General features: G+C 43.8%; 1 protein-coding gene across 1 annotated transcript in view; it reads left to right on the top strand.

The window, feature by feature from the left end:
• LOC149452024 (large neutral amino acids transporter small subunit 3-like) overlaps positions 1-12718 on the top strand; it is a 463531-nt gene that overhangs the window by 418915 nt on the left and 31898 nt on the right. Inside the window, exon 14 of the mRNA XM_089689865.1 lies at positions 4048-4171. Coding sequence (XP_089545991.1) covers positions 4048-4171 — 124 coding nt within the window. The remainder of the gene's footprint in view (positions 1-4047; positions 4172-12718) is intronic.

The raw sequence follows: 12718 nt of genomic DNA, 5'->3' as shown, positions 1-12718 counted from the left end.
TGGCTTATGGCACATTTGTGGGATATGATTAGGCTAACTGAGTCCCACCAAGTTCCTGCCACCTCTACAGGTTAAGTCCAAATTTTTATCATTGCTTAGCATCTGAAAGCCAAAACCTGTCTCCGTGTCCTTGCCTGAGCTTTGTATATTTTGTGTGCTCATGCAAGTACTTATATATGTACCTGTACCGACACTCGTTACTCTGTTGCTGATGTTTCTTGTGCTGCCAGAACCCAAGCCAAAATCAGAGCCAATGCTAAAACCAGAGTTAATGCATGTTTTCACAGCTGTAACTGTAACTGGGGTGGAATTTTTTATATTCTTAGCATATCTCACATCCACTCCTACCTTATATCCAGTTTTGTCCAATATTATCCCTGGTGGGGAAGCTACTGGAAAGGTCACCTGTAAAGTTGCAGGTGGTGGTGCAGATGCACGAGGTAAAGATACAGGTGCAGGAGCTGATGCAAGCAATGCAGAAGGTGCAAGTATAGGAGCCGGTGCAGGTGCTGGTGCAGTCTCAGATATGATCTCAGATGTAGTCACGGATATGGTCTCTGGTTTGGTTTCAGATATGATCTCAAGAGTCTCAGGTCCAGCAGTTCCTCCTTTGTCTCCCCCATCCCCACATGCAGACACTGACTTCTCATTCTTCCCTATCCTAGCCATTGTGATGTTTATTACACTGTCTGCAGTGTTGAGAACTCTCAGGGGCATTGTTTGTTATGCTGGGCAGACTGTCATATATATTGTCAGAGGCACTATTAGGGTTGCTATCAGTTCCTTCGATTATACAGCGTGTACCTTGGGCCATCTGACACCGAGACAGGAAAGGTTCAATTCCCTCCCACCTACTTTTGGCTGTGCTTGGCCCCAATCTTGACAGGCTTGCAGGTATTCCGATCTGCATGTCCCACTTGCTTCCTCAGTCTGTCACCCTATCAGCCTGACATCCAGTGCTTCATACCTCTCCCCACTCACCTACACCTGCCTACATGTACACCATTGGTCACCACTGATTTTCCCCATAAGTTGGAAACAATGGGGACATTTTGTTTTGCTTGATTCCAAATTTGAAAAAAAGAATTCAGAAAAAAGCACTGTACCTTGTCTTTTACCTTTTCAATGCAGTCAAAATTGATAGAAAATTTTATTTCAGTAGTTATCGATAGACTAAGTGTTCAAGCCCAGTACGAAACTATGCTAGCTTTTGAAAACTATAAGCTCTCTAAATTTATACACCAATGACAAATATGGTTAATACACCCTAAAGCAGGTAGCTATTTAAGAGAGCTTACTAAAAAATGATGCTTTGTAAGATTTTTCCTATTCTTAATCTTCCTCAACTATTGTGAAATACTGATAAGCACAGCGTTTTGCTTCACATTCTGGTTATCTTTGATATGGTTAATATATATTTTTTCTTCTTTTCAGCTAATTTTATCGTTTGAGCCCATGTGGGGTAACAGGATAATTTCTATAATATGTCTGTATTATGCTTTTCTTGATTGTGAACATAGTAATTTGTTGTAAACGGAATGCTTATTATATTTGGTTAATTTTGGACTTTTGTAAAGAACTTATATATGTGAATTCCTTTATGTTTATTGGAAGAATTTAAATTTAATAAACATTATTGAAAAAAATGATAGAACATTTTATACAACATAATTTTCACCATGTTTTCTTTCATTTAAAAAAAAAGCTTGATTGCAAAACAAAGCCGCAATAGTAAGGCAGCCTATATTTAAAATATACATACAGTACATTGAAAAAACCTTTGTATGTAGGAATGTGCCAGAATACCTCCTAGCCTATATGCAGGGTTGCTTGACAGCAACAGAAAAGTCTTGATTGTTGCCAAATACAAATGACTACATACATATTCAATAAAACACCTTTGTAATGATAGTGTCAGACGGATGGAGTTGAAAACTCCACTGAGCAATGTCCATTCTGCCATCCCTTGGGAATATTACTATTTAGTGATTTGCTCACAGTGAAAAAGTAACAGGAGTCAGAAGGGATCCAACACTGAATGGTCCTAGAACTTCTGTGTTTGTGTACTTGATTGGTGCTGTGGCTTTCAAGGTGCATGTGTAGCAATTTGAATCAGACATTGCATTTCTGTATCTTACAATCCAGACATTTTTAATCAAATTGGGTATTCCTGTGCTTGAAATGTTGGTAACAGATATTGTATATATGACCCAGTTATCAGCAGATTAGGACTACAATTGACATAATTACTATGTGTACAAGCATGTTTGAGTTAAACAGAACACTAATTGAATATGTTTGTCCAGAATTTTGTACAGTCAGGTCCATAAATATTGGGACATCGACACAATTCTAACATTTGTGGCTCTATACACCACCACAATATATTTGAAATGAAAGGAACAAGATGTGCTTTAACTGCAGACTGTCAGCTTTAATTTGAGGATATTTGCATCCAAATCAGGTGAACGGTGTAGGAATTACAACAGTTTGCATATGTGCCTCCCACTTGTTAAGGGACCAAAAGTAATGGGACAATTGGCTTCTCAGCTGTTCCATGGCCAGGTGTGTGTTATTCCCTCATTATCCCAATTACAATGAGCAGATAAAAGGTCCAGAGTTCATTTCAAGCGTGCTATTTGCATTTGGAATCTGTTGCTGTCAACTCTCAAGATGAGATACAAAGAGCTGTCACGATCAGTGAAGCAAGCCATCATTAGGCTGAAAAAACTAAACAAACCCATCAGAGAGATCGCAAAAACACTAGGCGTGGCCAAAACAACTGTTTGGAACATTCTTAAAAAGAAGGAACGCACCGGTGAGCTCAGCAACACCAAAAGACCCGGAAGACCACGTAAAACAACTGTGGTGGATGACCAAAGAATTCTTTCCCTGGTGAAGAAAACACCCTTCACAACAGTTGGCCAGATCAAAAACACTCTCCAGGAGGTAGCTGTATGTGTGTCAAAGTCAACAATCAAGAGAAAGACTTCACCAGAGTGAATGCAGAGGGTTCACCACAAGATGTAAACCATTGGTGAGCCTCAAAAACAGGAAGGCCAGATTAGAGTTTGCCAAACAACATCTAAAAAAGCCTTCACAGTTCTGAAACAACATCCTATGGACAGATGAGACCAAGATCAACTTGTACCAGAGTGATGGGAAGAGAAGAGTATGGAGAAGGAAAGGAACTGCTCATGATCCAAAGCATTCCACCTCATCAGTGAAGCATGGTGGTGGTAGTGTCATGGTGTGGGCATGTATGGCTGCCAATGGAACTGGTTCTCTTGTATTTATTGATGAATTCTGAAGTGTTTCAAGCAATATTATCTGCTCATATTCAGCCAAATGCTTCAGAATTCCTTGGATGCCGCTTCACAGTGCAGATGGACAATGACTCAAAGCATACTGCAAAAGCAACCAAAGAGTTTTTTAAGGGAAAGAAGTGGAATGTTATGCAATGGCCAAGTCAATCACCTGAATTGAATCCGATTGAGCATGCATTTCACTTGCTGAAGACAAAACTGAAGGGAAAATGCCCCAAGAACAAGCAGGAACTGAAGACAGTTGCAGTAGAGGCCTGGCAGAGCATCACCAGGGATGAAACCTAGCGTCTGGTGATGTCTATGCGTTCCAGACTTCAGGCTGTAATTGACTACAAAGGATTTGCAACCAAGTATTAAAAAGTGAAAGTTTGATTTATGATTATTATTCTGTCCCATTACTTTTGGTCCCTTAACAAGTGGGAGGCACATATGCAAACTGTTGTAATTCCTACACCGTTCACCTGATTTGGATGAAAAATACCCTCAAATTAAAGCTGACAGTCTGCAGTTAAAGCACATCTTATTAGTTTCATTTGAAATCCATTGTGCTGGTGTATAGAGCCAAAAATGTTAGAATTGTGTCGATGTCCCAATATTTATGGACCTGACTGTAGTTATGTAATATTTATATTTTGCAACTTTATATTTGTAAATTTAAGTTTAAAAAATGCAAATATTTTTAAACGTGCTTTCACCATTTCTCTACTGATTAATATTTTAGTTTTCCGTCGGGCCATTTCGGTACCCTCACTGGCCTGCAGTCCCTACTCAGTGCTGTTTTCGCTTTACTACAAGAACCTCTTTACAGAGCCATGCTTGGACCCTTCGATGGGAATGGATTCTGGGTAAGGTTTGAGGATAATTATAGTTTTAAATGCAACTGTCAACCTCTCTCCATCTTTAACTCATGTTCATGAACAGGGCTGCCAAAATCTATTTACAGATTTTTACAAAATAGGTATTTTCACGCATTGCATGCACATTGGTCAAAAATCCATATTTATTGGGACTTAGGCATTAAAAATCCCCTGCAACCCATTTCACGCCAAATAGCCTTTTTCAAGTACTATATTTTGAATAAAAACAGATATTTTACTAAATAATATAGTGATCACCTGTTAAAAAATGTAACATCCTCAATATTCACATATTTATTTTAAAGAAAATATAGTGTGGTTGAACCCTGTTCTGGTCCTCATCTGCTAGGTTGCTTAGTCCTAGCAACTAAGGAAGTGCTTTAAGTACTATTTCTGAACTCTACCACATGGGGGAAGTTGCTGCAAATGCACTTTCAGGTTGTTCACACCATCTGCAAAGACCTGCATTTTTCTGCACAAGCCCTGCATCTAAACCAAGGTAAACTGACAAAAGAGCTCTGCATGCCATGTGATAGGCAGTGGATAGCAGAGCAGTGCAGTGTGTCTGGACTGCTCCATCTACCGAGTCCTGGCTCCTATTCTGCTACTGCTCAGCAAGGGTGAATGATAAAAGGCACTGATAGGGGAATGAGGGAGGCTCTGATGAGGAGACACTGATGGGGCTATGATGAGGGGACATTGATGACAGGGCTATGATGAGGGGACAACCATGAGGGGACTATGAAGAGGGGGGGGGGGGCACTGATGATGGAGATGTGATAAGGGACTCTGATGAGGCAGAAACTAATAAGGGAGCTCTGATAAGGGGGGCAATGATGATGGGGCTCCTATAGAGGGGGGCACTGATAAGGAAGTTCTAATGAGGGGAACACTGATGAGGGGGACACTGATGAAGAGGCTCTGAGTGGTTTCTGATGAGTAGAAAAGTGATGAGGGTAACACTAATGAGTGGGCTCTGATGAAGGGGACACTGATAGGGGGGGTTCTCTGATGAGGGTGACACTGATATGGGGGATCTGATGAGGGGAACTCTTATAAAGAGACATTGATATGGGGGGCTCTGATAAGTCAGATCCTGATGGGGCCCATATGCAAAAAAAGGTTTGATGAGGAATATAGTGTATAGGGGTACTCAGATGGGAACTATGATGTAAACAAGGACTCTGATGAGGGGGCACTGATGAGGGGGATTGTGATGAGGGGGCACTGTTGCGAAGGCTTTGATGGGGGGACACTGTTGGGGGACTCTGATGGGGACTAGGATGTAAAGAGGGATTTAATGGGAACTACAGTGTAAAGGGGTGTTCTGATGGGACTATGATGTAAACGGGAGGACACAAGACAGAGGACACAGGAGACAATGTATTTCTCTTCTGTAATAAAATGCTTGCCTGCTCACTGTATATCATAGTGGAACTTTAGCTCCACTTTACCTCACGCTAAACTCTGCCTGGACCTTGGGCTTTCTCCATTTGAAGTGCACAGTTTACTTTTATGAAAAATGTTCCATTTTGTGACACTTGCAAATGTCTGTTTGAGAGTTCAGCCTCTGTGCCTGAAACTTCCCTTCTATTGTATCTGCTATACTCCAATGGGGGAGGTTTTGGATGGGTTTTGTTGCTGCTTGCTCAGCTTGCCCCTCCTTTAAGAATGCTACTGCTACATGGTTACAATTACAGCCTTTTTTTTTGTATGCTCCCAGGATCGGCCTTGCTACATCTATTATTGTTAGTGTTGCACAGTTGCTACTGTTGCTACTGTTGCTAGCCAGTAGTTTGAGTGTGCTGATCAAATGGCACTGGCCTTAAACTTTGCGTGATACAATGCTGTTTGCAGATTCATATCAGTTTCAGATGCACTCTGGCTTAAGGCTTGGTCCACACTGTTGTGACCCCAAAAGTTGTGCGACTCAGTGTGACTTTGCTATGTGACTTGCTTTCGACTTGATGCAGCTTTCTTGTAACTTTGATGTTTTGTGACATTGGCTTTAGCCAGTCATAACAATGTGTGACGCACATTATTGAACTTCCAAAACCCTCTGAAGCCACAGCCAAAGAGAAAGTAGAAAATAAACTTTTGTGATTTTAACCAAAGTTTGTGATTTTCACAATGCAGTCTATGGCAATCATGTTGCAAGAAGACAGAAAAGTAGTGCAGGAACTATTTTTTGTTGTTGCTTTAATCTGAATGTGTTAAGTATTGGTTAGTAGATCAAATTTTAAAAGGATACTACTTCCTTTACTCTTTATGGGAGACTTATTGTTTGGGACTGGATGATCTCATTGCAGAAACCAGGTGTAGATCTTTCACAGAATTAGAATGATAGGGATCTGTCACATAAATTAGCCAACTCTCTTCCTACAATAAAAGTGTTCCTTTTGTCCAGGTCAGCTTGCAAATTAGCATCCATCTTTCTAACTAACCCCAGAGATTTCCCTATAATCCTTATCCCACAAGGTTGCCTTCCTTGTGGCAAGAACAGCTTTGCACCTGGCTACATTGTCCTGTAAGGAACCCTTGGTTCTTCATAAAGACAAGGTGGTTTTGTAACCAAAACCATCTTTTTTACCATGGAGATAAAAGATCTCACCCTTTTATCTCAATGGTGACATTGTGCTATCCTTGTGTGTTGAACCTGTGCATTGCAAGAAAAATGCTCTCCAATGTTTGGGTGATTTGGCTGCTTTTTGGATAGCCAATGTACTGTATGTTTTTCCAGAGGGTCCCTGGAAGGGTTCTCCAGCTTTGAGTTCTGTCATTTCACAGTAGATCCACCAGACTATTATTCAGGCATACTCTTGAAGGATAAAATTCCCTGGTTATGGCTCACCCCAGCAAGGTAGTTAGCGCCTCCTTTTCGACAACAGGCATCTTTCTCATCTCTGCCATCTCTACCACCTGGTCTTCTGTTCACACTTATTTTACATTTAACCAAGTTGATGTTTAAAGCAGTTCTTCAGTCATCTTTTGAAAAATGAAAAGTCAGGAGCTACAAAAACTGTAGCTGCTGGTTTTTAATAATAGAACACTCACCTATCCAGCACTGTCCTCACTCAGCTGGTTTCTTCACCAGGCTTTGATTCCTGGCACTGGCATACCAACTCTGGGCTGCCAGCTGTGACAGCTTGTTGCTCTTGGTCCCAAAGCTTTTGCAGACCTGTGACAGGTCCCAGAAGTCTGCGGGGGAAGGATGGAGGGTCAATCTGACCAGAAGTGGCGGAGTGGCTGCCTGTCAAAATCAGGTACCCGCTCCCCCCAAAAAAAATAAAGTGCCAAATGTGAAAGCTGAGGAGGCAGGTGGAAGAAGAGCGGAACTTCACTTTTTGAGTGAAGTTTTTTTTTTCTGCTTTAATGCCATTTTCTTATGTTTGATAATTCTGCTTGCATTTCTTAGTTGTCCATTTTTTTGTTGCCAACCCTCTCTTGTGTGGACTAATTGTGGATGTCCCAAGATACCTAATTACATCCTATTTATCTTTTTACAATAGTGAAAATGTGATTTTTGTGCTTACTATAAAATCCATTTCTTGGAGTCCATTAAGGGGCACTTGGGTTTTCATACTACTTGCTGCAACTGAAGCGTCAGCCGGGCTCTGGGGCTTGCCCATAGTTTTTCTTTGTGCCCTTTGTTTATTCCTCTGGAAGTGGCTCTATATAGCCCATGGTAATGAATTCTGTGTCCCTCGATGAACTCTTAAGAAAACAGAAAATTGAATACTTACCTTTTTGTAATTTTCCATTCCTGGTGCATCTTCATGGCAGCATACACTGGATTGTGGCTCCACCCTCACAACCTAATAGGATTGGTTAGCTATAGGTTTTCAGTTAGGGCCCAGCACAGCATTCTCTGTAACTATTACCTCAAGGGTGGAAATCTGTATGCTACCATGAAGATGCACCAGGAAAGGAAAATTATAGAAAGGTGACTATACAATTTTCCATTTTCCTGGCACATTATGGCAGCATACACTGGGAAACAACTCACCAACCGGGTGGGTGCAAGAAAAAAAAAAAATGTATTAACAGGAACCAGCCTGGCCCTCTTGGATACCGGATCTGTTGTAAGCTTTGCTGGATCCACACAGTAGTGTGAAATGAACATATTCCTAGATGACCATGTTGCCACCTTACTGATCATTTCCAGAGACTCTTCAATACGCTGCTAAGGAGGTTGCCACTTGTAAGGGACCTCAGACACCCACGACTGGGTATCTCTGTCAAGAAGCTGCTTCTAAGGCTTTGGAACACGAGACCAGTGACTCTGGCTTTTGTTACCCCAAGATCCAGATGAAACCAGATTTGAAGTAAGCCAGAGGTAGACTAGTTTATTTGAACACAGATACAAGATATATACACTCAGGGGACAGTCCCCCCTTCCTGCATAACGACACAGGGCGGGGCAATCTACATTTAGTAACAAGAGACACACAGGTATTCAAACTTCACACCAGCAAACAGTCCCATCAGGAGGGAGGGCTGCTAGAGACCCCCCCCCCCCCACAAACACATACATCCCATAATAGTTTGCTCCCAGACAAGACAAACAATAGAACAATGGGATGCAGCCACACAATACCAAACAATCCACAACCCCCACCCCACTGTCTTGGAAATTCGCTCTAACGAATTTCTCCTTACCGTGAGTACTCGCAGTTGGATGCGCAGAAATCCCCCATAAAGCTGTGCGAATCTCGCTTACCACGACTGCAGCTAAACTACATGATTCCTGCCCTTCCAACTGATTTAGCTCTGTTGAGATGTGGGTAAATGGAGCTCCCTATACCTGGAAATGATCACACGACACTTTCAGGTTGCTGTTGGAATTCACATAGCGAAAGTTTTCATTCTCACCCTCTAGTTTTATTACAAACACACACGCCCCCCACATGAATAAGGTCAATCCCCTCCCACAGAACAATGCAATGGGGAGTGCCTATACACAGGATGTACATTCCGATTGGAGCATAGCCTTTCCTTTTATCTATCACTGGTCCACCCCCCATGAGCCCTCTGAGGTCAGCAGACTTCCTCCCCTTCCACCCATGAGCCTTCTAAGGTCAGCAGACTTCCTCCCCTTCCCCCCATGAGCCCTCTATGGAGAGCATATTTCCTGTCCTAGCTCCGAATGGTCTGTAAATTCTCTATACAAGCATCCCCCAGACTAAACACCAGTCTGTACCTGGATGGGCCCGATACGATCTTTACTAAAACACATCCATCCAGATACAGTTTCAGGTCGGTAATGGGTTGTAAGATATACATGAGCCTACACGCGGAGTTCACACCGCTTGGCACCTTGCGTTATGAAGTCCATGTGGTACTATGCTGCTGATATGTGGATACAGGCCCGCGGCCTACCACCGGCGGCATTCGCATTGAATGCCGTGGTGGTATACACGCCGGTCTATAAGCGCAGATCTGCCATCTCATCCATTACCGAGCTGAGTACTGTAATACATACATTGTACATGCACATGGCCCAATTGCAGCCTTAAGAGCTTTAATTAAGCCACACGAGAGACATATGAATAATAGTAATATATGACACATTTAAAGTTCAACCAAAAATACAAAATTTCCATGACATTCACTCCTGTTTTATCATATTCTCCTCGTGTCCCTTCTTGATCTTCTTCAGCTTGATGGGTGTAGTCTTAAAACCTCAAAGAGTTGGTCTTAGACCAGAGTTCCTGTAGTTGTCCCTGAGAATAAAGCTCCACGGGGTACCTGAAACAACAAGACCCGACGCAAACAGGCTTGATTGAAGCAATGATCCTCAAGAGTGTTGGAACCTTCACTACAGGAAGGCTCTTGCAAAAACCAAACAGACTTGTGGTATGAATAAGGCTTGTGATCCCACGGTGGTCTGAGGAGATCCAGCAGCAGATTCTCAAATTGCCCCTGCAGACGGGGCCACACAAGGCTGGTCTCGACCCAGACAGTTTTCCAAATCGCAGACACAAACCATGATGAGGCTTGAAGCTTGCTTGGAGGTCTGGGAGAATGTGGTCTTCAGGGAGATAAATTAGAGGGAAGCCAGGACGTAAGAGAAGGTGGTTGGTTGGTGAGGTCTTCCTCCGATCAGTGGTTGGAGTGGGATCCCAGGAGCGGGCATGGAGATGTGGTCGTCTGCCCGAGCTTGGCTTACACGGTCGATGAGGCAACAGGAACATCTCACCACGGCCTATAAGAGGTAGAGGAAAAAGAGAAGCATCAGGATATACACTCCCATTTCCTTCAACCAAGACCCGATGGAGAACAGGAAATCTCCCAATCCTCCCAAACCCTTGAACGGATTCCAACCCTCACTAGCTATAGCTCTAGCTTTTCCCTGTAGTTCACTAACTTTGTCCATATGGGCCTTGGCCTTGTCATCGGTGTCTTCTATCCAAGTACAACAATCCTCTCCGATGAACTCACAGAACCCCCCTTTGGCGGCTAAAAAGGTAATCAAGGGCCATCTTCTCCTGAAGCACTAAAATTCCCATCTGCCGTTGTTCTTGGGCAATTTCTCTGACAGCCTCTACGGTCTTGTTGAACATACTATCCACGATGACAGAAAAATTGTTCAGGCGCTTCATAAGTTCTATTCCCAACCTGTCCATTAGGAGAACCAAGCCCATGCCTGGTAGCCCTCAGAGAACAGCTCCCTGCGAACTCTCCCTGCCATCCTTACCTTCTTGTGGACCATCAACTCTTCATGATCCATCACTACATAGGATGCGGGGACTAGCTTTATGAGGGCACACGAACCTTTCACGTTCTGGGGAAATGTTCTATAGGCTGCCGAACCACACAGAAAATAGTATGGACCTGTCAGAGCAGAGCAGGAGGAGTTCCTCGTTCGGCCTCTGGCACTGAGCAACAGTTGCACAGACTGGGGGATTGCTCCCTCAGTCTGCACATCACATCCGTCCTTCCAACAAACGTGGTCTGGACGGTCAGTGTGGTTACTCAGAAGGGAAGTCTGGTTAGTCAGATTGACAGTTATACCTCCCTCACAGGTGGTAGTCCCAACAAACTTGTTACCTGTGCCAAAGCTGATGTTAAAGCACACCTGAGGGCTGCCTAGCTGCCCAGTTACCCATAATGGACTGGTGAGGGCCCTACAGGAGCTAGAGCTAATATTGGTGTTAAAACTGATGTTACCTGCTAAAAATGTGTCAATAAGTTCTACCGACAAATGTCTACGTGGGGGCTGACCAGGGGTCCCTTGCTTTTTAACGCCGACGCGGATGTCATATAGGGCATGAACAGCGGCCATTGCGGACATGTGATGACTGGGTGGGGGCTTAGAGCATACCCAACAGTTGGTTTTGTTGGCGGTTCTGGCTAAACGCAGATGCATTTTAAATAAAAGGTTGGGGTATCTGCCGTCTTTTCCTCCGTTCACACACATGTAAGACATACAAACAAAAAGAAAAAGGAAAATGACACCCCTCACTCTCTGGTGTAGCTGAAAAGCTTCTTGCAGTGGCTTGCGTGCACCCAGTTGTCTCGTCCCTCGAGCTTGAGTGAGGTAGGTGTCGTCAGCTGGACTTGGTATGGTCCGGTGAACCGTGGCTCGAGTCCGGTTCTTTGATGTTTCTTTAGGATGACCCAATCACCTGGCTCAATAGAAAGAACACCTGTTATTGCATTTGGATTGGGGAGCGATTCGCGAACCCGATGGTGTATCTTCTGCAGCTCCCGTTGGAGAGATTGCACGTAACCTGTAAGCTGTGTATGCAAAGACGACAACTGTTGTACAACCCTGTTTTGGGAGGTCCCCCAAACAACACCTCGTAGGGTGACAGCCCATGTAGTTGCCGAGGGGCATTCCGGATGGAATAGGGGGCAATGGGGAGACACTCAGGCCAAGGTTTTCCGGTATCGGCCATTATTTTGGAGATCCTGTTTTTAAGGATTCCGTTAAGACGTTCAACCTTACCGCTACTCTCGGGGTGATATGGGGTGTGTCGCCGCTGACTCCAGTTCCACCAAAGAAATGCAGTCGTGTCCTTTGGAAGAGAGGTTAGTAGTGGACAAAGAAGACATGTTAGCAGAAGGTGTTAGTATTGTTAGTCGGGTTGCAAAATTCAGCACTGTCGTTGCTGTCCTCCCCCCCCTTCTCATCTTCCGACACAGGAAGAAGAGAAGCTGGGTTAAGAATAGTGCATCGTTTGATGGTGAGGTTAGTGGGGGTTAGGAGGGCTTTCCCCTGAGAGGGGTACCTTGCCTTGGATGTCCTGTTTTCGCAAGACCGTTCTTGCTGCACTGGTGTCGGTGAGGCAAGGGAGGGGATATTTTAATTCCTCTAGAAAAAGATGAATCTGGGCCGACACCGATTTGTCAACTTCCTATGAGAATTCATAGGAGTTACTTACCATGGTGGTCACAGGGGCGGAGGACTCATCAGGAATGAACTGCCACCGACCTTTAGGTAATTGGGGACAGCTCCTCCTCATGTGCCCCATTTGGTGGCACTGGAAGCACCTGGGTGGGGGCCTATCCTTCCTGTGACCCAGATCCCTT

Source organism: Staurois parvus, unplaced genomic scaffold (assembly GCF_062004578.1).
Source record: "Staurois parvus isolate SC_StPar_1 unplaced genomic scaffold, SC_StPar_1.0 ptg000502l, whole genome shotgun sequence".
In the NCBI taxonomy this organism is placed as follows: Eukaryota; Metazoa; Chordata; class Amphibia; order Anura; family Ranidae; genus Staurois; species Staurois parvus.
Note: the sequence above shows the minus strand (reverse complement) of the source record. Positions and strands in the feature narration are given on the sequence as shown.